Source organism: Scyliorhinus canicula, chromosome 10 (assembly GCF_902713615.1).
Source record: "Scyliorhinus canicula chromosome 10, sScyCan1.1, whole genome shotgun sequence".
NCBI lineage: Eukaryota > Metazoa > Chordata > Chondrichthyes > Carcharhiniformes > Scyliorhinidae > Scyliorhinus > Scyliorhinus canicula.
The window spans coordinates 176,994,982-177,019,418 of NC_052155.1; the positions used below are offsets into that span (position 1 = coordinate 176,994,982).

General features: G+C 45.7%; 1 protein-coding gene across 1 annotated transcript in view; it reads left to right on the top strand.

Annotated features, from left to right (window-relative positions):
* Nucleotides 1-24,437, top strand: part of LOC119972800 (collagen alpha-1(XXII) chain-like) — a 68,177-nt gene that overhangs the window by 1,150 nt on the left and 42,590 nt on the right. The window contains exons 2-8 of the mRNA XM_038810216.1: nucleotides 6,661-6,769; nucleotides 9,135-9,560; nucleotides 11,815-11,938; nucleotides 16,442-16,832; nucleotides 22,262-22,339; nucleotides 23,373-23,450; nucleotides 23,569-23,622. Coding sequence (XP_038666144.1) covers nucleotides 6,661-6,769; nucleotides 9,135-9,560; nucleotides 11,815-11,938; nucleotides 16,442-16,832; nucleotides 22,262-22,339; nucleotides 23,373-23,450; nucleotides 23,569-23,622 — 1,260 coding nt within the window. The remainder of the gene's footprint in view (nucleotides 1-6,660; nucleotides 6,770-9,134; nucleotides 9,561-11,814; nucleotides 11,939-16,441; nucleotides 16,833-22,261; nucleotides 22,340-23,372; nucleotides 23,451-23,568; nucleotides 23,623-24,437) is intronic.

Below are 24,437 nucleotides of genomic sequence, written 5' to 3' on the forward strand. Positions count from 1 at the left end.
TTTAGTAGGCACAGCAAAGACCCGATAAAGGTGTTTTCACTATTTACGGAGCATGAACCTGTCTTATAACTGTTGGGTGCAACTTGGTAAACATTTTTTTAAAATGTGAGTGCTGCACTGTTCCTCATTGTCAAAAGAAATTAATTAAAATGTTGTGGAAAGTAAATAGGCTGTTTAGATTCACAAAAGGAATGAAGGCAGGGAGGGGTTAGGGGAATTGTTCAGATCGTCCACGTGCGCACCCATACCCATTTAATTTTCTTCTCTCAAACCCAGGCAGTCCAACATTCTGAGGGTCAAGAACAGCTCCATTTGTCCCATTGTATCCAGTTCTGATGTATTTCTTTTAGGAAACATGCCCGCGCCATAGAGGGGGTATTAGATTCATTAGGAGATGATTGTATCATTTGAGATTTTTCTTGCAATATCTCACAAGATACATTCAGTGTAGTTTACTTTGAGTCGGTAATATTTATGCATGTGTTTTTTAATTTAAAAATGCCACATCAAATAGGTTAGAAAACATAATCATTTAAAATACAGCTGTTGTCACTGAGTTAGCAGAGCATAAAAGATAGGCTGCCTTTATTCACAGTGGGATAACGTTTTGTTTGTTTCACATGGCAGAGTGAACAATCGAAGCAAATAAGACAGGCTGTGCGATGCTAAGAAACATCCTTTCTCGGCCCTTGTAGATAACGAGAAGTTCTCCCTTCATGTGAAATGTTTATCCGAGAAATATAATTGAGTAAACTTGTTAGATGACAAAGATTCACTTTGCTACATTTTGAATCTGTAAAATTTGCAGATCCATTATCTCACATTCATGTGGTACGTTGAAAATAGATTTTAATTTACGGGTGATACTTAAAAGTTTGATCGGATGACATTTTCAACGAATAACATTCAATAATGAAAATAATGTTAGAGTTTTGTACTTTTCAGATGGAGAGCTATTTCAGAAAGTTCACAGGTCTTTAAGCTTTCAAAATGGGACATTTTTTAATGCATTTTAAGCATTTGTGTTTCACTTTTCTTTCCTCAACAGTTTGCTTCCAAGAGAGCTTGATAGTAGATGCTGAGAGGATGTTTCCCCTGCCTGGAGAGTCTAGATCTAGGGATCACGTTGGTAGAGTAAGGGGACAACCATTTTGGATTGAGATGAGAAGAGATTTCTTCACTCAAATGGTTGTGAATTTTTGGAATTCTGTATCCCAGAAGGCAGTGGATGCTCAGTTGTTGAGTACATTCAAGGCTGAAATTGATAGATTTTTGAACTCGAGGGAATTGAGGGATAATTATTGAATGGAAAAGTAGAATTGAAGTTGAGGATTAGCCATGGTGTATTGAATAGTGGAGTGGGCTCAAGGGGCTGTGTGGTTTACTCCTTTCTTAGTCCTTACTTTCTTTAACTCTGCAATCTATGTCACGACCACTTTATGCTGGAAGTGACATAAATCTAACCCCAAACGATTGCTCTTTTATGTCTTCAGGTGGAGGAGATCATAGTGAAAAGAATGCCATGTGATTTCTTATCAATCCAAGATATTCTAAGAGGTTTAGTCTATAAATTTACGCCAATTATTATAATTTGAGGAGCATCTCATCAAAGTAATCACTGAAAATCAGCTTTATATGTCTCATAAAAATTTCAAATTACCTCAGACAAAAATACATTTTTTTTAATGCCCACAAGCTCACTACTGTAAATTCAGCATTAAATGATCAATTAACGCTAAAAAGATTTGGATATCTTAGAGGAGACTGAGTCCAGCAGACGGTTTACACAGTAACCTTTGACCCCTAACGGAATGCAGCTGCCATGAAAGCCCCTTCTGTCTATTGGCTGTAACAGGCCTATGTGAAATACGCTTGTGCATTCTCTGTGTAATTGTCAGGCAAGCGATGACTGTGGAAAAGTTTCCATTTATTCTCCTTACTATTTACACCACCTACTTCCCAAAGGCTCCCCCGCGCCCGGCCCACATCAGAGTCGGGGTACTTATGTCCCAGCAGTCCTTGGAAAAAGGGGGTAGCCCTCCCCCCCCACTCATCTGCAGAAATGGTACTCGGGTGAGGCCGCAGGGTCTCTGATCTTGCAGATCCCTGGGCCTCCTAGGGTTAGAACACCCCTCTCCCCTACCCCAGCCAAGTCCAATACGTCAGCCATTTCAACAGGAGGGGACAATCCTTTGCCTCCTTCGCCCGGGGTTGTCTATCTAGCATTTGCCACTCCAGGCCCAGAGGGGTATAGTGGACCGGGCAGCGTCACTTCCTGGTCGAACGTCTGGGAGGTTCCTCTGCCCCTTTGCTCGGCGGTCACCCCCGGATCTGCTTCCACCTCTGTGGGCAAACATTCCTTGTCCGACTCCTGCTCGGATTGGTCGCCCTCCCGCATTTCGGAGTCACAAAGTTCAGCTGCCTCGCTGGGCATCACGGCAGCTCTTCTGAGGTGGTGGGGGGGGGGGGGGTGGGGGAGGAGCACCACTGTCCTCGGTCGGTCCTCGGGCACCTGTTCCACCCGGCTTCGGAGATGGCCCACGTGTTGGTTGGTGTCTTTACCTTGTATTCGTATATGAGACCGGCCCGGGCCACTTTATTATAGTTTCTGGAATCCATAACCCCTTCTGCAAAATTGCGGATCCTATATCCAATGTCCGGTGAAACGGGGCTCAATCATGTGCAAGTTCAGCAGCATCACCCCGGTGGTAGCGTGGGGTGTGGTTCTCTAGAAGAACACGAAACAGGCCAGGCAGATTTCTGGGGAACCCGAGGTCTGTATTCGCTTCCCGAGTTTGAATGTGCGCATGGCACATTCCACCAACCCATTTGAGGATGGGTGATAAGGCGCGGTACGGACATGATGGACCCCATTTTGTTTCAGAAAATCCACAAACTCTGAACTTGTAAAAGTGGTGCCATTGTACCTCCGGGAGTCCGTGAACACTAAAAGTTTGCCTGAGTCGCTCGGGGGTGACTCGCGATGTAGTCATCGTCACCCGGTGCACATCCATCCATTTGGAATGTGCATCTACTATAATCAGGTGCATCGCCCCCTGGAAAGGCCCCGCGGAATCTACATGGAGGCGGGGCCATGGCCGGCCCAGACATTCCCATGGGTGAGGTGGAGCTGCTTTTGGTGTTCCTGGCACCGGGCACACTGTTTTGTCAGCTTCTAGATATCTGCGTCTATGCCGGGTCACCACATATTTCTTCGGGCCAATATTTTCATGTTAGAGACCCCGGGTGTCCGCTATAGAGGTCTTGCAAAATTGCTTCTTGGCCCTGTTCGGGGATGACCACTCGGGAACCCCACAACAGGATGCCATCCACCACGCTGAGATCTGCCAGTTTTGTGATAAATGCCCTCAGGTCCCCCGGGAGGGCACGGTGCTGGGCCCGTACAGCACTATGTGGGGGACTCTGGTCAGCAAGAGGTCTGTCTGTGTCCATGTCTTTACTTGGGCTGCTGTCACAGATACAGGGTTGGATTCTCTGTTTTTGGGAAACGGGTCTGTGGTCTGTATACGCTGTGAACGCAGGTCCATAAACATTTTTAAAAATAAATTTAGAGTGCCCATTTTTTTTTCCAATTGTCATCTGAGAGTACCTTTAAGAAATAGGTGTTTATCAAATAGCTGTGTGGATGTACCTTTAAGAAATGAGGTTGATCAAATAGCTGCAGTGATGCCAGAGCTGGGCTGTGTCTGCTTTGGGTTGGCAGCTACAGGGTGTGTTTTGTTGTGTTTTGCAGATTGGGAGTTGCATCCAGAGAAACAAGGTGTAATTCTGGTCTCTCTCTGTATGAAAATAATGCCTTCAGATCACTTGCTAATTTAAAAGTGATAACTGCTCTCAGTAGACAATTTAAACCTGATGTCTGTGTTAAAGAGGGTATATGTCTTATGGATGTTGCAAGGAAAGATTATGTGTTACTTATAGAGTACTGTATTCTTTCGGGGAGTGTTTGAGTTGATAGTTGCTAAAATGTTTACTGTGTGTGTTTAAAAATGTTAACTGGATTCATAGAATAAACATTGTTTTGTTTAAACATACTTTAGTTCTCTGTTGCACCAAACCTGTAAAGTGGGCCCGAGTGCTCCCCATAACCACAATCTATTTAAAGTTGTGGGTCAGATGAACTCCATGATACACTTTGGGGTTCTCTAAACCCTGGACCGTAATACAATTAAGGGGCAATTTAGCGTGGCCAATCCACCTAACCTGCATATCTTGGGTTGTGGGGGTGAGACTCATGCAGACACAGGGAGAATATGCAAACTCCACACAGACAGTGACCCAGGGCTGGGATTGAACCCGGGTCCTCGACGCCGTGAGGCAGTAGTGCTAACCACTGTGACACCGTGCCACCCCCGTATGTCCATAGACATAATGATGGAACCGTTTTACGCCGAGTACAAGTGCCAAACCTTTTTCTCTCTAAGCGTAATTACGCTCTGCTGCCACCAAAGTGCGTGGGCCGCTCGATACCATCGTCCATCTTGTGCGCCAGGATAGCCATGATTCCGAAGGACGAGGCATCGCTGTGAGCAACAAAGGTTTTGATGGGTGTAAGTGTGTCAGCAGATGTGAGGATGACAGTCGGCGTTTCACTTTGTTGAAAGCTCTCTGCTGCAGCGGGTCCCAACCCCACCGCTGGCCCTTCTTTAACAACAGGGGCAGTGGGGCCAACACTATCCCCAAGTCCAGGATGAACGTCCCAGAATAGTTTGTAAGGCCCAAGAACGAGCAAAGTTGGTTTCAAAGCGTAGGGAACAGGGCGTGCCCGAAAATAGCGGGGTCGGGCCTCTGGATCCACTGATATCTTGGCGGAGGCCCCCGGTTGGTACGGAGACCATTCTGGAATACCTTGGGGAAACGTGCCAAGACCACCTATGGCCCGTCGGGGTACATCCGGCATACTTTTTAACAAAAAAATTTGAGTACCCAATTCATTTCTTCCAATTAAGGGGCAATTTAGCGTGGCCAATCCACCTACCCTGCACATCTTTGGGTTGTCAGGGTGAAACCCACGCAAACAGGGGGAGAATGCGCAAACTCCACACGGACAGCGATTTGGATTTATTCTCCTTACTGTTTACGCCTCTTACTCTCCGAAGGGTCTCCCACACCCAGGCCGGGGTATTTATATCCCAGCAGTCCTAGGAAAGGGGTGAGCCCTGCATCCCTCATCCCGGGTAAATCGTACCCAGGGGAGGCCACAGAGACTCTGAGGTTGCAGGTCCCTGGGCCTCCTGTAGGGTTATAACACTCAGCAAGCAAGGCCGCGTAAATATTATTATGCTTATTATTTTGTATTAAATTGCCAATCTCAAGGAGACACAGTACGGAAAAATGTCAGTGTTTTTGTCGAATATGAATGTCTTTTCTGAGGCTCTGACATACTGTATCTGACGGTAATCTGCCTTTTAGTTCATCTCACTACGTTCATATCCACCTTATACTAGAAACACTCATGTGGATGCCACAATTATTGTTGTGGCAGGCGTGTTATAATTGGCCTGAGCACAATTGGATTGGGAATCAAAATGAACCAGTGAAATTGCTTAATTACTATTGAGTGCATACCCCAAAACAAGGTAGTTATCAATGTAGATGTCAGGTGAGAAAAGGATTAATTGTTCTATGATCATACAGCCTTCACCACAGTTGAATGATTTGATTTAATTTATTAGCATCAGACCTGAGGACTGGCCCCTTGGTACATTAACATGAGCCATTGCGTTCAGGACAGTGGGGGAGAATATTCAGAACAATATATTTATTTGTCCTCCATTGTCAGCTGGTGACTCCCAGGTTAGGTTTAGTTGAGGTTTAGGACCTTCATGTCACACCTACAAGCATCCTTGAAGTGGAGCTTTGGGCCTCCTACTGGTCGTCTGGCCCCGGCTACTCGGTCATACAGAAAGTCTTCGATCCATGTAAAGATCCCCAACCGATATGGACAGCTTGATAAGTGTCCATCATCTTTCTTAGATGGAAGGATGCCGGTGACAAATATTTGTTCATATTCACACTTCTATTTAAGAACGTCAATTTGGTAAAAGAAATTGAAGTAAAAGAAATCCATCCAGAATTTTCTTTGAAACCATATTGGGCTAAGGACCTTCAAGGAGACAAGGGAAGCAAAATTTGTAGTTGCAAAAAATAAAAATACAAATACCAACGGAGAAACGGAGTTAAGGCCACATGGACAATTAACTTTTGTTTCTCTCTCCACAGATGCTGCCAGACCTGCTGAGCATATCCAGCATTTTCTGTTTTTGTTATGCTCCTAATATTTTCTCCCAGTGTGACTATTGAAGGGTTGCTATGTGTGCATGGAACACTTTTATCGCAATTGTACATTCTGGGCATCATTCCTCTAACTCTAAGCTGTGTTTGAAGTTGGTGGTTATTTTATTCGCAGCTCTCTTCACAATTTATTCAAGTAATACATGAGAATATGTGTCCCACCGCTATATTAATTTAATGAGCCCTTCCATTATATCTCTTTGCTTACAAGGCAGTTTCCTTGCAAGGATGTTCTGATGCTATCAGGTTGGGAAGTGGTGTTTTCTAAAATATTAAGTATTAAATATATAACTTTACTTTCTATTTCAATCATCAATGTGCCATGTTTTCAATCCAAACTTACAGATTTCTTCCATGCCTGTGAGAAGACATATGCTGTGGCTTGTCGTTTGTTTCTTAACTTCACTACATTCACCTGACGTTAGTTGCCAGGAATATTTAGGCTCCGTCGCTGGTAAGTAGAATCTGAACGGCCAGTTTATTATCAACTCACCTCGGTGCCTTGATCTGACGATGTTCTGCAGAAACTGTTCTCCTATTTCTGTCTCCTCTTTCTGCTTCCTGGTTTTGCCTTTCATCTCTGTTTAAAAAAAATAATAATATCGTGGTCCTGTAATCATCAAATCACGTCCAGGGGATCTTATCAAAGTCTGAAGACTGATGGAACATTTTCCATCAAACAAAGTTTAACCTTTACACAAAGCCTGTGTTGGTGATCCCAAATTGGTAAAGTTTGATCATTTTTTGTTCTTATAATGCAGGGTTTATTCTTCTTGTGCCCCCAAATTATGCTTGGCAGAGGTTAAATATTTGGCTTTAATGTAAACTTGTCTGATAAAAACACTTCCTTGAATTTATTTATTGTTTGAATTTATTTTCTTGTTTATTTAGTTTGATGTGGCACTTTTTGGATATTATCAAGATAATTTTGCCCCCCCCCCCCCCCCCCCCCCCCCCCCGAGTAGGGCAGCACGGTGGCGCAGTGGGTTAGCACTGCTGCCTCATGGGGCTGAGGACCCGGGTTCAATCCCGGCTCTGGGTCACTGTCCGTGTGGAATTTGCACATCCTCCCCGCGTTTGTGTGGGTTTCACCCCCCACAACCCAAAGATGTGCAGGGTAGGTGGACTGGCCACGCTAAATTTCCCTTTATTTGGAAAAAATGAATTGGGTAAACTAAATTTTAAATAAAAGATCATTTTCCCTGTCACCTTAACTAAATCATGTAAAATGAAAGTTGTGTTTATGCCTATGTTTATTTCTGACTGATTATAATAATTACTAAGAAATAGAAATGTTATGGATGAAGTTTTCCTGGCTGCTGACGGTGTATTTTTCTGACCTCTTCGCAATATTTTGCAGTATATAAATACCACAGCTTATTGCATAATTAAATTGTTTCTGACACTCAGGATGAATGCAAAGTTTGTTAAACGTCAAGATTGTTCTGCCAAGTCAAGTTGGAAGAACGAGAGGTTTGCTATTTGACTGGCAGCTGCCATTCTCTACAAAGCCTTCCAGTTAAAGATTAGAAAAGTTTTATGGTTTTCCGTCTCCCTGACAGTGTTGTCTACTCGTTCCTTTCTAAAGAAGTGAAATGATGAAAAATTCCGGTGCTCGTATATATCCCATGTGGAAAAGTTCTGAAATGCTTTCATGCAGCTATTTAACATTGCTGGCTTTAATGAGGCTGTGCTTCTGACTACTAACTAACCAGTGCACAGTGCAAACATCCTGATAATACATGTGACTTCTAGTGAAGCCGTGCTTTCAGAGAATATAATTTCATGCTACATAGATGATGAAGATTAAAGGGTTGAAATGAGATTTGAGAGTTCTTGAAGTGAGTATTGTGAAAAATAGATGTTTTGATATGTTCTTTTTACACAAAAGTGCTTTGCTGGGAGCATGTACATTTTCTCTTTGGTTTGCATTGTAAAATGGTTAAATCCTTATGGGCAAATATATAATTGGTGGAAGGGGGATTTTAGTAATGGCCAATATCTTTGCAGATGTTTCAGGCAACTCTGGGTTTTGAATCCTTTTGATGTCTGAATTATGAAGGGGACATTTTTATTGATTAACCAGGCTATTTTAATGATTAGATAGCGTAGTGCAGTTAAATGCAAATCGACGCAAAAGGCAGTCAGTGGTTTGAAGTCTAAAAATAGCTCAAACCCCCCTTGTCACAATTACCTATATCTGATCAATGATACTGTAGTCCTGTTTGGCAGGTGGGAGGAGCGGATTCTCTTGCTCCTGGACCCTAAAGCCACAGAGCCCATCCAGATCATTGGACTGGATCTATTGCTGGAGTATAAATATCCTCTACAAAACCAGAGAGATGGGGTCCGACTCTTAGCCTTCCACATCACCAGGACTGCAACACGATTGATAGCCAGGTCTGTCTCTGTATGATTATACTGGAAATATAAGATATGCTGCAGATTCATCTCACCATTCTGCACCAAGTACCAGCAGCAGAACTTCATAAACCCTTCTGTCCTCGGAGTTGCCTCCTAAACAGTACCACCTGGAACTGTGTCACTTACATACAAAACTTCAAACACACTCGAGCACCATCAGGAACCAGGGTTATTGGAGTGTATAATATGCCATTGGAGAGGTCCAGGGGTGCCAACTTGCACTCTCTGGGGTTTTTTGGTACCGAAGGCAGAGTTAAGGCCCCGAGACCTTAAGGTACTCCATACTCTTGAATGTGTGTCCTGTGGCCTCATTGAAAATGCAGAAAATACTTCTGTAAATCCAAAAGTCAACACTATATAAGGTTGCTATTGAAGCTAACTGTTGTTTCCTTTAGGAGATGATGACATAAATGCCTTTGAAGGGTCCTCAGCTGAAGGTTTGCACAGAGAGCCATCAGAAAGCACAGGATCAGGAAGCGCTGCCTTTGAGAATGGAATGTCTGGTGATGGTAATGTAATCACAGCAGACATCCGTGATAATATTGAATCCCCATCAGGATATTACCCTGAAATAGAAATACCTGACATTGATGACCTATACCGCACCGTGTCTGGGAATCCTGACCTGGATGAAACAGGGTCCAGCATGCCAACGTTACAAATGGTCACGGACAAAGATTATCCTTACACTAATCCCGCAGGTGTTTACATCCCTAACAGAGAAGTCACTCCCCGCACAAGAATGCCATACACACGCCACAAGGAAACACCCGATGTGGAGATGGAGTCACTTCTCACCCATGATATATCAGAGGGACAAGGTACGTGAGCTAGCATGTGGCGGGGAACATGCATGCAATTTAAACAGAAGTGAGGAAGTGAGGTGTTTGCTTAATTTTCTGTTCAAACTAGGGAACACATTCCTCTCCCTGTGGTAATTATACAAGTGAAACTTTTTTTTTAGAAAATAATTTTAATTTCATCGTGTGGTGTGTGTGTGACTTTTAGATTGACCTACACTAGGAGTGAGTTTCAGTGCCCAGGCAACCTAATGGAGGACTCCTCGATATCAGACTTTCTAAACAATGCAGAATCGTTATGACAAAGGAAGTTGGGCCTGGATTTTACAGCAACCCCCCACCCCTCACCCACCACCCCAACAGGTGTGTTTTCAGAGGTGGGGGGGATGGGACACGTCATAATAATCTTTCTTAGTGTCACAAATAGGCTTACATTAACAGGGCAATTAAATTGCTGTGAAAATCCCCTAGTTGCCAAATTCCGGCGCCTGTTCGGGTACATCAGAGGGAGAATTCACCTAACAAGCATGTCTGTCGGGACTTGTGGGAGGAAGCTGGAGCACACGGAGGAAATTGAACAAGTAGAGAACCCCAAAGATCTTAAATGTCTTCAATTTTAAAATTACAAGCTTATTGTTTTTAAAATATTTTTTTATTCCTCCTTTTTCACATTTTCTCCCAAATTTACATCCAATAATAAACAATAATCAGTAACGAATGTAATGTCAATCCTCATATCAATAACAACGATCCCATCCTCCCTCCAAACCCCAGATATTAGCCCGCATGTTAGCATAAACAAATGACAAAAAGGAATCAGGAATCACCCATAGCCACCATTAACACACACAGTCCCTCTCCCCCCCCAACCCTCCCAGCCCCCGCTAGTGTTCGATGTGTACAAGCTTATTTTTTAATACAATTTTCTATTTTTATAAAATCGTTTTCTCGTGAGATAATGTTCTGTGGAAACTATAAGCTCAGTTATCAGTGGTATCAACTTACCCAAACGCATTTCACAAACGGAGTTCTCCAAATACAAAGTTCCAAATTGGATTTCTTCATAACAGAACAGTATGTGACCAGAACACTTGGCAGAAGACTATGTGAGTAAATTATGTCATGTGGGGTAAAGATATTGGTTAACTTGCAAGTTTTAGAGCAGAGCACTGTATTGTCTTCCATTCATATTCCATCATTAACTGTGACCTCATTACATCATCAACATTCATATCATGCATAGCTTCGCTAACAAGCTTTTGAAATCCCGCCCAGTGCTTGTTCCTCGGCCTTCACCCCTATTAAAAAATGTAGGCTACAAGAAGCCCAAAGTGATCCTGTCTTTTTGTTATTTAATGGCAAAGCACACTTGGCGCTTTTAGAGACTCAGTTATTGTGATGACTTTAGGGCTACTGGGGCTTGGCTCATGAATTGTTCGTGTTGCACATTAAATCACAGGGCAGCATGGTGGTGCAGTGAGTTAGCCCTGCTGCCTCACGGCGCCGAGGTCTCATTTTCGATCCCGGCTCTGGGTCACTGTCCGTGTGAAGTTTGTACATTCTCCCCGTGTTTGCGTGGGTTTCCCCTCCACAGCCCAAAGATGTGCAGGCTAGGTGGACTGGCCACATTAAATTGCCCCTTAATTGGAAAAATTAATTGGGTACGCCAAATTTATTTTTAGAAATCTAACCCCAGACATGACTATAGTGTGCCATGTTGCTATAAAGCACAAGACAACTGACTCCAGTGGCGTAAGAATTTGCTTATGAATGTTCAAACATGGTTTGACTATTCACAGGTTATTCGGTGCACAGCAACCGATGGAGTTGAGCAGCTTTTTCTCCATGTTGCTCTCCAGAATATTTAGTTTGCCTTTTCTTTTTTGATCGATCTGCGCTGCAGTGGTTTTTACTGCTCTCGTTTCAAAAGGTTTGTCTCTGTGTGACCTGCGGTGATGTTTATTGTGTCGTACTTTAGAGTTTACGCCGCCGTTTCAAAAAGAAGAAATGATCATGAAACATTTGTGGTTCTTCCAGTCAAACTAATCTTTCAGCCCTCAGTCGATGAACCCATGCAAAATGAAGAGGACCAGTGCATTTATCCAAAGGGATTGTGTCATTTCCCATCTGTACTGCAATTCCAAGCTAGTTTCTATCCGACTCTTTAATACTGAGATATAAGTGTGCATAAACCATGCTCAGGTAGGAATATTACTATCTAAATTGGATAAACACCTATAGATTTGTTACTAGTTACATTTGCCCTCTATTCCAGTTACTGACATGTTGGATGCCTTGAGGGTGTCGAGCACAATAGGCGTATATGAAGTGGAAGGATCTCAAATTCACCTAACAGCTTATCGCCTCGAGCCAAGTGTACCGATTAGGAGAGAAACAAGGTATGTAATATCATAGAAAGAAAATCTTGCATTTATATATTTATATATGTCCATTCAAGACCAATGCATGTCCAAAACTAATGATGTCCTTGAAAGTGTAGACACTCAACTATAAAGTTTAATATGGTACATATTCTATTATTTCTTGTCCTTAAAATGTATTTATTAATCTTCAAAATAGTTAAATAAAAGGGCTATACTCTAATAATAATAATAATAATAATAATCTTTATTATTGTCACAAGTAGGCTTACATCAAGACCATAAGACCATGAGAGATAGGCACAGAATTAGACCACTCGGCCCATCGAGTCTGCTCCGCCAATCAATCATGGCTGATATTAACACTGCAATGAAGTTGCTGTGAAAAGCCCCTAGTCGCCACACTCCAGTGTCTGTTCGGGTACACTGAGGGAGAATTCAGAATGTCTAATTCACCTAACAGCACGTCTTTCGGGACTTGTGGGAGGAAACCACAGCACCCGTAGGAAACCCATGCAGACACGGGGAGAATGTGCAGACTCCGCTCAGACAATGACCCACGCCGGGAATCGAATTTTAAGCAGAACCTTTTTTCTGCATTATTATTTTTGCAATATTATTATGACCAAGGCAAAGGTCACAAGCAACCAATATTTAAGAGCAGAAAGGTTTTTTTGACTCTGAGCAAAAAAGGTGAGAAAATGTGCAAGAAAGTATCAAGCTGCCAGCAAGATCTAGACATGGGTTGAGTTTCTCTTCTTCATTGAATGAGACCTGCATCAGTGTGGATACCAGCTTGATGTGAGCCTCCTGCTTTGCAGCTGAGGTCTCTTCTGTGGATAAGGGCGGCATTTCTGAAGGCTTTTATATAAATATTCTTTTGAACTACACCTCTACGGCTAGTGTCATAGAATCATAGAACCCCTACAGTGCAGAAGGAGGCCATTTGGCCCATCGAATCTGCACCGCTTCACTCCGCCCTATACCCGTAACCCCGTAATCTGACGTTCACATCCCTGACACTAAGGGGAAATGTATTATGACCAATCCACGTAACCTGCACATCTTTGGACTGTGGGAAGAAACCGAAGCACCCGGAGGAAACCCACACACAGGGAGAACATACAAACTCCACACTGTTGTCTAACTCCGGAATCACATCTAATGCTGCACACAGAGTTTTACAAATACGTGCTGGTTGGGTACGGTCTTGTTTCTTGCCCATATTAGAGGCCAGAGTGAGGAGAGATCAGAGATCGGAAAGCAGATTGTACACCAGGGTCAAGATCTGAAGCCAGAGCCAGGGGTCAGATCATAGGCCAGGGTCGGCGGGAGATCATAGGGACCAGATCATAAAGGCCATGGGGGAGATTGGAAGGAACACCATGGGAGGGAGAATGAGGAAAGTAAGCTGGATCCAGGTAAGTGGAAAGTCATTCACTCCTGAGGTCCAGCAGCACGTGTCTTGCTTAGTAGCCAGGTTTCTCAGGGCCGCAGAAGATTCTTCTGCGCCCAAGAAAACTTGCGGAATGAGGGTTGAATTTAAAATGATGCTTAAACATATGTGCATTTGAAATAGGAGCAGTGGTAGGCCATTCAGCCCCCTTCTCCGCTATTCAACAAGGTCATGGCTGGTTTGTTTGTGTTTCGCCTTCCACATTCTCACCTATGCCCGAAGACCTTAGATTCTTCTTAGGCAAGAAAATCAATCTACCTCCACTTTAGAAATGTTCAATGATCTCGCTTCCACTGCCTTTTTAGAAAGAGGGTTCCAAAGATGCACAAGAAACCCTCTGAGAGAAAACATTTCTCCTCATCTCTGTCCCATAAGGGCAACCCCTGATTTTAAAACAGTGCCTCCGAGATCTGGCTCACCCACAAGAGGAAACATCCTTTCCATATCCACCTTGTCAAGACCATTCAGGATCTTATATACTTCAATCAAGTCATCCCTCACTCTTCTAAACTCAGTGGAAACAAGCACAGTTTTTCCAACCTATCCTTATAAAAGCAATCCGCTCATTCCAGGTATCGACCTAGCCAACCTTCTCTCAACCGCCTCCTATGTATTTACATCCTTCCTCAAATACGGAGACCAAAACTGTACATGGTATTTGATCTCACCAATGCCCTGTATAATGGACAAACCTGAGGAAGGAGCTGTGCTCCGAAAGCTCGTGTTTGAAACAAACCTGTTGGACTTTAACCTGGTGTCGTAAGACTTCTTACTGTATAATGGAAGCACAGCATCCTTACTTTTATGTTCAATTCCTCTCTTAATAAAGGATAGTATTCCATTAACCTTCTTTATTACACCCTGCACCTGCATACAAACCTTTTGTGACTCATGCACTAGAACACCTAAATCCCGCTGCACTTCAGAATTCTCCAGTTGTTCTTTGTTTAAGTAACACTCTTGGTGCGATTCATCTAAATAGCGGTACCGAGAAACACATAGCTATACAATGCCGCTGGCATTAAATAAGGGGCCTCAGTGGGGAACGCATATAGCCCTGTTTTCTACCCCGAGGAGATCCGCTCGCCGAGGACGCCGACGCGATCCCCGACCCCCGCGGCTCCCCCCCCCCCCCCCCCAAGCCCCAGCACACTTGTACCTCCCCAGCACCCGGCCTAACCGCCAGCACACAGTAAAATGCCACCTTGGCACCTTGGTAGTGTCAACCCGGCAGCCAGATAGCACAGTGCCAGGGTGCCTGGGTGGCACCAGCAGTGCCAGGGTTCCACCCTGCCCAAAGGGCATGCCCCTGAGCGCCTCTGATTCCCCCATGAGACCCCCATGAGTGCTGATTTGTGGGGACCAGTGCTTAACGGCGCTTGCCCAAGGTCTCTGAGGCAAATGGAATAGATCCCACCGCCTCTGGTATCTTGGGAATCTGCACATTAAAGTGAGACTAGCTGTCTCACTCTAATATGCCGACTTGCCAAAAAGCAATCCCACCCACAATGAGTAGGATCGCTCTTACATCGCAACTTCTTGCGAGATCGCGTTAGATCTTGCGAGGCGTTGCAAGCCAGGTAGATCCCGGGAATGGGGTCTCCAGGCTTCTATCGGTCACGCTGCGCCATGGCGAGCTGCGTTTCGGATGAAGTGTGGCTGTTGAATCGCACCCTCTGCTTTTTTTTTCTTCCTGCCAAAGTGAACAACTTTACATTTTTGCACGTTATGCTCCATTTGCCAGGGCTTTGCCCACTCGCTTCACCTATCTACATCCGTCTGCAAATGTCTTCTTCACAACATACTTTGATACCTGTCTCTGTATAACCTGCAAATTTAGCAAACATGCCTTTTCTTCCCACATCTACGTCATTGATGTAATTTGTAAAAAGTTCAGCCCCAGTACAGACCCCTGCGAAACTCCACTCGTCACAAGCCTGCCAATCAGAAAAAAGACCCATTTATGCATGACAAAAATCAACCATTTAGAGGAGGGTTGGGGTCGGAATCCAGGGGTGGGACTCAACAATAAAAAGTTAGAGTGCCGTTTCGGACACGTTTGACGGGGTCTTTCTCGGCAGCTGCAGAATGACCCTGCTATCCAACGGCACTTTGCTGTTTCTTCGGGCCTCGGGGAGTTTCTCCCTGTCGAGCCGCACTTAGGCAGTCGTCCTGCACTGCAGCAGGACCAGCCCATCGCAGATCGGGGCGCCATTTTGAACGGTTCCCCCTATCTCGAGACACATCCCTTTCAGCCTCCCCACCCCTCCCCCCCGGCATTCAGGACACCCCCCAAACTTTTCTGGGGCCCTCAAAACCCTCCCCCACTCTTATGGGCAAGGGCCCCGAGGCCCGACCTTGGCACTACCAGCCTGACAGCGCTACCCGGGCACTCTGCCAGCCTGCCGCCCTACCCTGCCCCCGACCAATCAGGGGCCTCTAAACGCCTGCAAGAACCTCCGAGGTGCCATCGCACCTGGTTTGTGTGAACCAGTACTGGACGGTGCCTGGTTGAGGCCTCGCAGGCGTTGAATCCTGGGCACCGGGTAAATCCGGCAAATGCCTATTTAGGTAAATCTGATGGCTCGTTTAAATATGCATTTCTGGACCTACCCATTGAGGACGAGATCCAGATAGCGGCAGGCCTCGCAAATCCAGTAACTCTCGCAAGGTTTTCCCCCCTGTATGAAGGTTGATTTTGGTCTCTTCCTTGATTCAAACATTGCGTCCCGGCTCCAAGTCGGGTGCAACGAGGTCGTTGAATTGGGCACCAGGTTTTTGACATTTTTAAGTCCCAGCTGACCCAAACCCACAGATCGTTGGAGGTTAAAATCCGCCCCCTCCCATTTTGTTGACTGAACCTATGATCTATCTCGTTGTGATGCAATACGTAAGCACACCAATGAGGACAACACGAGAGGACATCCAGATTGCAATACAGAAAACATATATTCCCTTATTAAAAAGTAGGAAAGTCCTCATCGTTTTCCTTTTGAAATATATATATATATTTCTTGCAATTGCACGTAGGGAAATATGTATTAACATTTTTATGCATCCTGCAGATTTGTTCATCCGCATGGGTTCCCCAAAGAATTCTCAGTCGTCACAACCTTTAGAATGAGAGAAGGTACCCCTGATAGGGTCTGGAATCTGTGGGAGGTAACCGACAGATATGGTGACGAGCATTTCCACCTCCGACTGTATGGCGAGACCAACGCTGTTGAACTCTACAACGTGGCGGCTGTGGGAGAAGAGGTCACCACCTTTGAGAACGTGGGACAGCTCTTCAACCGGGGCTGGCACAAGCTTTCGCTCAGTGCCACCAGAACCCAGCTGACTCTATTTGTTGATTGTCAGCAGGTCGGCACAGCTCCCATTCGACAGTATGGATTCATTGGCACGGAGGGAGTTACTCTTTTAGCTACAGGAGCAAGGAATGGAACTACACTTCCAGTAAGCAGCTTTCATTCCATGATATTCCATTTTATCTCCTCGTCGCGTTCGTTCACACAACTATGAATAAAGAAATTACATTTAAGATTGGTTTTAGATGCAGATTGATGAGGCCATAACATTGGCAAATGAGCCGACCATTAAAAAATTTTCAGTGTTCGATGATTACACGTCTAAAATAAATAACTTGCTCACACGTGGATTCGTTCTGTTTGATTGGATACTGATGAATTCTTTGACTGAGGGGCATTTGTAGTAAATAGCAATTATGTGGTCAATCATGAGGTAAAGAGGTGCAACCCAGAGGGAGTGGAGACATTTATGTAGCTTTGTAATATTAATGCTATCTGTAATTTATGGAAATATAGCAGGAGCAAGGGTAATATAAAGTTCCCTTTGTCGAACACCAGACAAAGTTGCGAAATGTGTGGATATTAATACAACTGAGTATTACTGATATGCTGGCTTAGATTCTCATAAGAAGCACAGGTTGCCTCATGTTCTTTGTTTCAACATCTCGCTTGGAGGGATATTGAATAACAGCCTGGATTTTGCAGTGATAATGTTGCTGAAACTGTGGGCGGAAGTTTCCCATATTTTGGCTAAGTACTGCTTGCGGCATGGAAATTGGCGCGAATCCTACTGGCCCCGCCGGCATGATCTGGACCCCAATTTTTATGGCACTTCGGGGAAAAAAAATTTCCCCACGTAAAAAACGAACCATTTGACTCGCTCGCCCCAGGGGGTGATGTGAGCACTTTAATCAAGGGGATGCTGCGGTTTAAACAGCTCCACAGCACTTTCTCTCATTCATTCCAGGAGGATGGCAGCGAGGAATACTGCTCCACACTTCACAGAGGGGGCCCTATCCAGAACATTGAATGCCTTGGAGGAGGGAAGGGCCATAATTTACTCGCAGGCTGGCAGGAGTCACTCCGGCCAGGTCACAAACCCCGCCTGGGAGATGGTGGCCTCACCCTTGGGTGTCAGCCCCCTCCACAAGGGGCCAGGGATGGCAATGCTGCAACAATGTATTCTCTCTGCACGCCACCTTGCCATTACCCTCGGAATGCCGCCCTCTAGCAGGGCCCCAGCACCCAATCCCCCATAAGGTATCTCACACTCCGCGGGATTCTACTCCTCACAACCCCAGGTGTCCAACTAACATCATTCCAATTTGTTTCCAATTACAAGTGGATGTAATCACCAGCTCTTACATTCAGCGCATGGATGCACTAATGGGCGGTTGCCTGTGAGATTACACAGAGTTCCCCGGTGGAATCCTGGAATTACCCCATGATGAAGAAGTCCAGGGCTGCCATGACCTCGACCGGGAGTCCCGCGGCTGAACCCTGTACCAGACGCCCCTAGCCTCAGACTCCCCAGGCCTCAGATACCCCCAGCCTCAAACACCCCAATCAACAGCCTCCAGACTGACACAGCACAGACAGCAGACTGAGACAGCACAGACAGCAGACTGAGACAGCACAGACAGCAGACTGAGACAGCACAGACAGCAGACTGAGACAGCACAGACAGCAGACTGAGACAGCACAGACACAGACTGAGACAGCACAGACAGCAGACTGAGACAGCACAGACAGCAGACTGAGACAGCACAGACAGCAGACTGAGACAGCACAGACAGCAGACTGAGACAGCACAGACAGCAGACTGAGACAGCACAGACTGCAGACTCACACAGCACAGACAGCAGTGTGGTGAATGTGATTCACACTATATATAGTTGCCAATATCACTCCATGTATATATGTTCATTATCTACCCATTGTAAGTGCAGTGGCACTATCCGACCACCAGGGGGAGTCGCTCTGGGAGTACGTGAGAGTTTGTACTGGGCTCCTCCCTTGGCTCCGCCCAGGACTCCTCCCCCTGGGACCGATGTATAAAGATCAGTGCCTTAGAGCCAGCCTGCCAGTTCACCTGAAGTTCAACAACGAATAGGCTGGCTCTATTGTAAGTGTATTCGAGCCTCTGTTCAGATCCAACTACACGTGTTCACTGAATTGATGGTTCCATCAAGCAGACTGAGACAGCACAGACAGCAGACTGAGACAGCACAGACAGCAGACTCACACAGCACAGACAGCAGGCTCACACAGCACAGACAGCAGACTGAGACAGCACAGACAGCAGACTCACACAGCACAGACAGCAGGCTCACACAGCACAGACAGCAGACTGAGACAGCACAGACAGCAGACTCACACAGCACAGAGAGAAGACTGACACAGCACAGACAGCAGACTGACACAGCACATACAGCAGACTGACACAGCACAGACAGCAGACTGAGGCAGCACAGACAGCAGGCTCACACAGCACAGACAGCAGACTGAGACAGCACAGACAGCAGACTGACGCAGCACAGACAGCAGGCTGAGACAGCACAGACAGCAGACTGAGACAGCACAGACAGCAGATTGAGACAGCACAGACAGCAGACTGACACAGCACAGACTGCAGACTGAGACAGCACATACAGCAGACTAAGACAGCACAGACAGCAGACTGAGACAGCACAGACAGCAGACTCACTGCCAGTAAAGTCTTCTGCCCTTAACAGCTGACCTCTGCTTTCTCTCACCCCGCTCAACCCACCTGACTCCCTTCTTGCCCCCCAACCCCCCACCCCCGGAGATGCCCACTGGCCCTCTGTCCCATTGGACTCCCTAGTGCTCAGTAGAGACAGTGGTGTTCACCTGCTTGAAGCTCATGGTGCCTGTTTCCTGCTTTTAAAAAGCAGAAGTGATTTGCGCTGGCGTGATGGTGGTTTGAAAGATTCGATCAGGGCTCAAGATATGACATTAATCCCGTTAAGTATATGATAATGCATTAAAATCATGCTAATCAGGTTCACATCCTTCCTGGGCATGAACCAGATCACGTCAGCGGAGCGGGCCTGGGAACATTGCCATCCAAACCCTCGCCAGCGCAAATACCGTTTTGGCCTCTCCCGAGATTTAGTGGCCATTTGAGGATTTGCGCCCGTGGCTAATGGGCCACTAAATTGGGCCTTGTCGGGTTTCCCAATGTTGCTACACCGAAACTGGCTGCAACTCTGGGAATCCACACATGCTCAAAAAGATGTGGAAATCGGGAAGATGCTGTCAGTGATTCTGTGCTCTTTCGGAGGCTGTAGTTTTGAGTTCTCCTCCAGACAGTAATCAAAGGAAATCAACTGAATTGACAAGAAGTTGTGTTCAGACCCACCTAGTCTCTCTGTAAAAACCCTCAAAATGTAATAATAATAATAATCTTTATTGTCACAAGTAGGCTCACATTAAGACTGCAATGAAGTTACTGTGAAAAGCCCCGAGTAGCCACACTCCGGCGCCCGTTCGGGTACACTGAGGGAGAATTCAGAATGTCCAATTCACCCAACAAGCACGTCTTTTGGGAATTGTGGGAGGAAACCGGAATGCCCGGAGGAAACCCACGGAGACACAGGGAGAATGTGCAGACCCCGCACAGACAGTGACCCAAGCCGGGAATCGAACCCGGGACCCCGGCGCTGCGAAGGAACAGCCCCAACCACCGTGCCGCCCACTTCCCTAATAATTCACCGCTAGATTCACTGGGCAGCACGGTAGCATTGTGGATAGCACAATTGCTTCACAGCTCCAGGGTCCCAGGTTCGATTCCAGCTTGGATCACTGTCTGTGCTGAGTCCACACATCCTCCCCGTGTGTGCGTGTGTTTCCTCCGGGTGCTCCGGTTTCCTCCCACAGTCCAAAGATGTGCAGGCTAGGTGGATTGGCCATGATAAATTGCCCTTAGTTTCCAAAATTGCCCTTAGTGTTGGGTGGGGTTACTGGGTTATGGGGATAGGGTGGAGGTGTTGACCTTGGGTAGGGTGCTCTTTCCAAGAGCCGGTGCAGACTCGATGGGCCGAATGGCCTCCTTCTGCACTGTAGATTCTATGATTTTCTATGATTTCTGAGGTTTTGGTTTTTAAGGGTATAATTTTTGACGAATGTTTTAAATTCAGTTACAAATTATTGAATGAAGTGTGATTGTGTTTTAATGGTGCATCAACCTCATAATTTCTCATAAACATCCTTGCTTTCCCTGAACAATTGAATGTATATTTCTGAAATACCTAGGGCGAAATCCTCCGACCCCCACGACGGGTCGGAGACTAGCGGGAGGGCCTTCCCGACATTTTTCCCGCCCTCCCGCTATTCTCCCCCCCCCCCCCGCCCAACTCCCGACACGAATCGCTGCCGCCGTTTTTTTACGGCCGGCAGCGATTCACAGCTGTTCGATGGGCCGAAGTCCCAGCCCTTTACGCTGTTTTTACGAACGGCAAACAGACCTGGTCTGGCCGTTCGTAAAAACGGCGGGAACAACTCGCTTTTCATAACCATGGCACCTATTGGCACGGCCGTACCACGGCCGTGCCAAGGGTGCCATGGGCCCGCGATGGTGGGCACCGATCGCGGGCAGTGGGCCCGATGCCCGCGCACTATTTGTCCTTCCGCCGCCCCGCAGTATCCATTCGCGGGGCGGCTGAGGGGCATCCCGGCCCGCGCATGTGCGGGTTTCGCGCAAATACGCGATGACGTCATCCGCGGGTTGGAGTCTTCCAATCCGCGCATGCGCGGCTGACGTCATATGACGCGTCAGCCGGCGCTAACTCCGGCAAGCGGGCTTAACGAAATTCGTTAAGCCCGTGATGCCGGAGCTTGCGGCGTCGGGCTGCTAGCCCCGACCGGGGACCAGAATCGGTTCCCGGTCGGGAAGGGGCGCGCTGGCGTCAAACCCGCCCGGGTTTGACGCCAGCCTTATGATTTCTCCCGTTTTGGGAGAATTGCGCCCCTAATTTCTGCATTGTGGTAAAAAAGTTCCTAATTTTCAAAATAACTTTTTACATTTTTAAAAGTGTGATTATTTTTGTTTTATCCTCTATCTTGATCTAATCCTAATTATTGACTTCATCTCTGAAAATTTTGATTAGAAATGAAGTTTATGAAATGCTTTTAACCCCACTTGCCTGTTGTTTGTGAATGCTTCATTGTGACCCTTGTTGACATCTCTACCTTGGCACATCAAGGCATCCCCTTGACCAGGCAGCAGATTGAAATTGCAATTGGATAAGGGGGAATTCCTGCCACAGCCATTGCTGGACCTTTGTGGGCAATTTACTTCGAACTCTATGATGAGTGCTCGCGCCTTTCCAGTGACTGCAAAATCCAGGCCAATATCCAGGCATTTGAATCAAATGGCTAAAGCTGCTTATTTAACCTATGGTCATACATACATGTACCTGCTTGACCGCATGTCTGTTAACGTGCAAAAGCTGAGTAATTTGACATTACAATTTGGTACTTTTGAACCTGATTATAAAACTCTGAGTAAGTGAATGGGTCTAAAATCACCTGCCATACTTCCTTCTTGTCCGATAGGTGGATGTACAACAGTTCAATGTTTATAACAACCCAAATAAGGCATCTGAGGTGACTTGTTGTGAACTACCTGGTGTTGTAAGTACAAATTCCACTATATTATCTCTTCCATAGGTACTTAATTGTTGTTAATGATGAAAATGGCTACTTCCAATGCATTTCACTTCCTCTTTCAGAATAATGTGAGCTTGCATTTTGTCTTTCCTGTCCTGATGTTCTATTACTGTGAGTTCCACACTGGGCCGTCCCCATCTTTCATTCAAGAGGGCAGGTAAAGAGCATATTCTCAAGCCACTGTCAGCTGAGCTGCTGTCCGGCTGTTAGAAGGTATATGGGATGGGAGATAAGTCCAATAAGACGTTGCTATCTTTATTTTAGTTCCTTAGCGTTTGCATTCATCCATATCCCTTGCAAATGAGATCAGGGCTTCAGCACGATAGACTTGCTCAACCTTAAGGCCACACCACTGTACCACTGGTGCTAGGAACATGGGTGTCATCCATTCAGCTCCATGAGTCAAAAAATGCAAATCGTTGACAATAACATCTGTCCAGTGCCACTTGTGAAAAGTGAAAGTTGCCATCGGCCCAGGTGACCTATTTTTAGGGAAAGAGAGCTGACTGGTGGTGATTTAACCTGAGGGCCACCACACCTCAGGTGGAGGGGCAAGGTTGAGGAGGAAGGGCCTTCATGAATAACCTCAGTAGGTACGGGAATCACGAACCAGCCGTCCAGCCAACTGAGCTAACCGACCCCCTCGGTGCCACTTACGGAGATCATGACTAATCTGTATCCTAACTCAATTCGTCCACCTTTAATACCGTTAGCTAGCAAAAATCTATTGATCTCAGATTTAAAATGATTAATTCATCAAGAATCTACTGCTTTTTGTCAAAGCGAATTCCAGACCTATTCTACTCTTTGAGTGAAATGTTTCCTAATTCTCTCTTAAATGATCTGGCTCTAGTTTTAAGATGGGATGTCACACTACACAGTTGCCATAAAATATCATTGTTTTCTTTCTGAAAGGGTTTGTCCAATCGTTCTTGAATTTTCGAAGATTAAAGTGACTAACTTACGTTGTTTTCAAACTTTTGAACAACCAATATAGTGTGAAAGACAAAGAATTGATGGCACCTCAACAGAATGTCCTTGCAAGTCTGCACTGCCTGCATTCCCTGGGCCAAAGGTAAAGTTCTTCTCCCATTTCAGGAAGTTTTTCAGAGAGTAACCTTCTTACTTATGCTTGCTTTTTGTGTGGGGGTTGCATGTATTTAATGGTACTGAGGTAAATGCCATTGTTACAGGGTTACCGAGGCGACAAAGGTTCTCCTGGATTGCCAGGTGCCCAGGGTAGAAAGGTATGTAAGGACACCCTTGGGTAAGTTTACACTAATTCTTGTTCTTGGTTTCAGTGTGAAAACCATTCATTTAAATACCTCTCTTGAAAATGAACCTGATCTAATTGCAACACGAATGCCATTATGCATGATGAATTTAGTCACCTTTAGTTTAGGGCGATGAATGGTTGCATTTACCATGGGTGGGATTAAAAATACGCAACTTCTGCCATTGGATTCATAGATTAGCATGGGTGTCAATAAAGCCTTGTGGTTGGTGTTGAGATGTGGCACACCGATGGTTCCCCACATAGTAAATCTTCAGTTGTAATAGGACTGTAAGGGGGCAAGTGTAGGACAAATAGCCACGGTGACCAAATGTCCCGTATTTTTGGGGAATGTCCTGTACTTTGATGATTTGTGCCACATCCTGTACTATGTCTTCCGGAGGACCTATGGTCCCCTATTTCCAGAGCAGCGATGTGGGAGTCTCCTCTTGCTGCTGCCTTTGCCTCTTTGACTCTCTTGCTCAGGTGCAGTGATGTCATGCCATTGCCCATGAGGCGGGGGGGGGGGGGGGGGGGGGGGGAGGCAGTGGGACAAGCAATGGCAGATAATTGGAACTGCCACTTCACTGACCATCAGAGGGAGGATCATGTTGAGAGATAACTGACAATAAGGCCAATTTAAAACTCTGCTTCCCCATCCACTTCCGTTCTGATATTTAAAAATTAACATTTAGGAATGCTGTGTTTGGCCCTTTGTACTTTACGAAGGAATCCACCAAACACTTTGACTTGTCCAAACTAGAATCTTTTATTGAGTCTCGTGTGGTA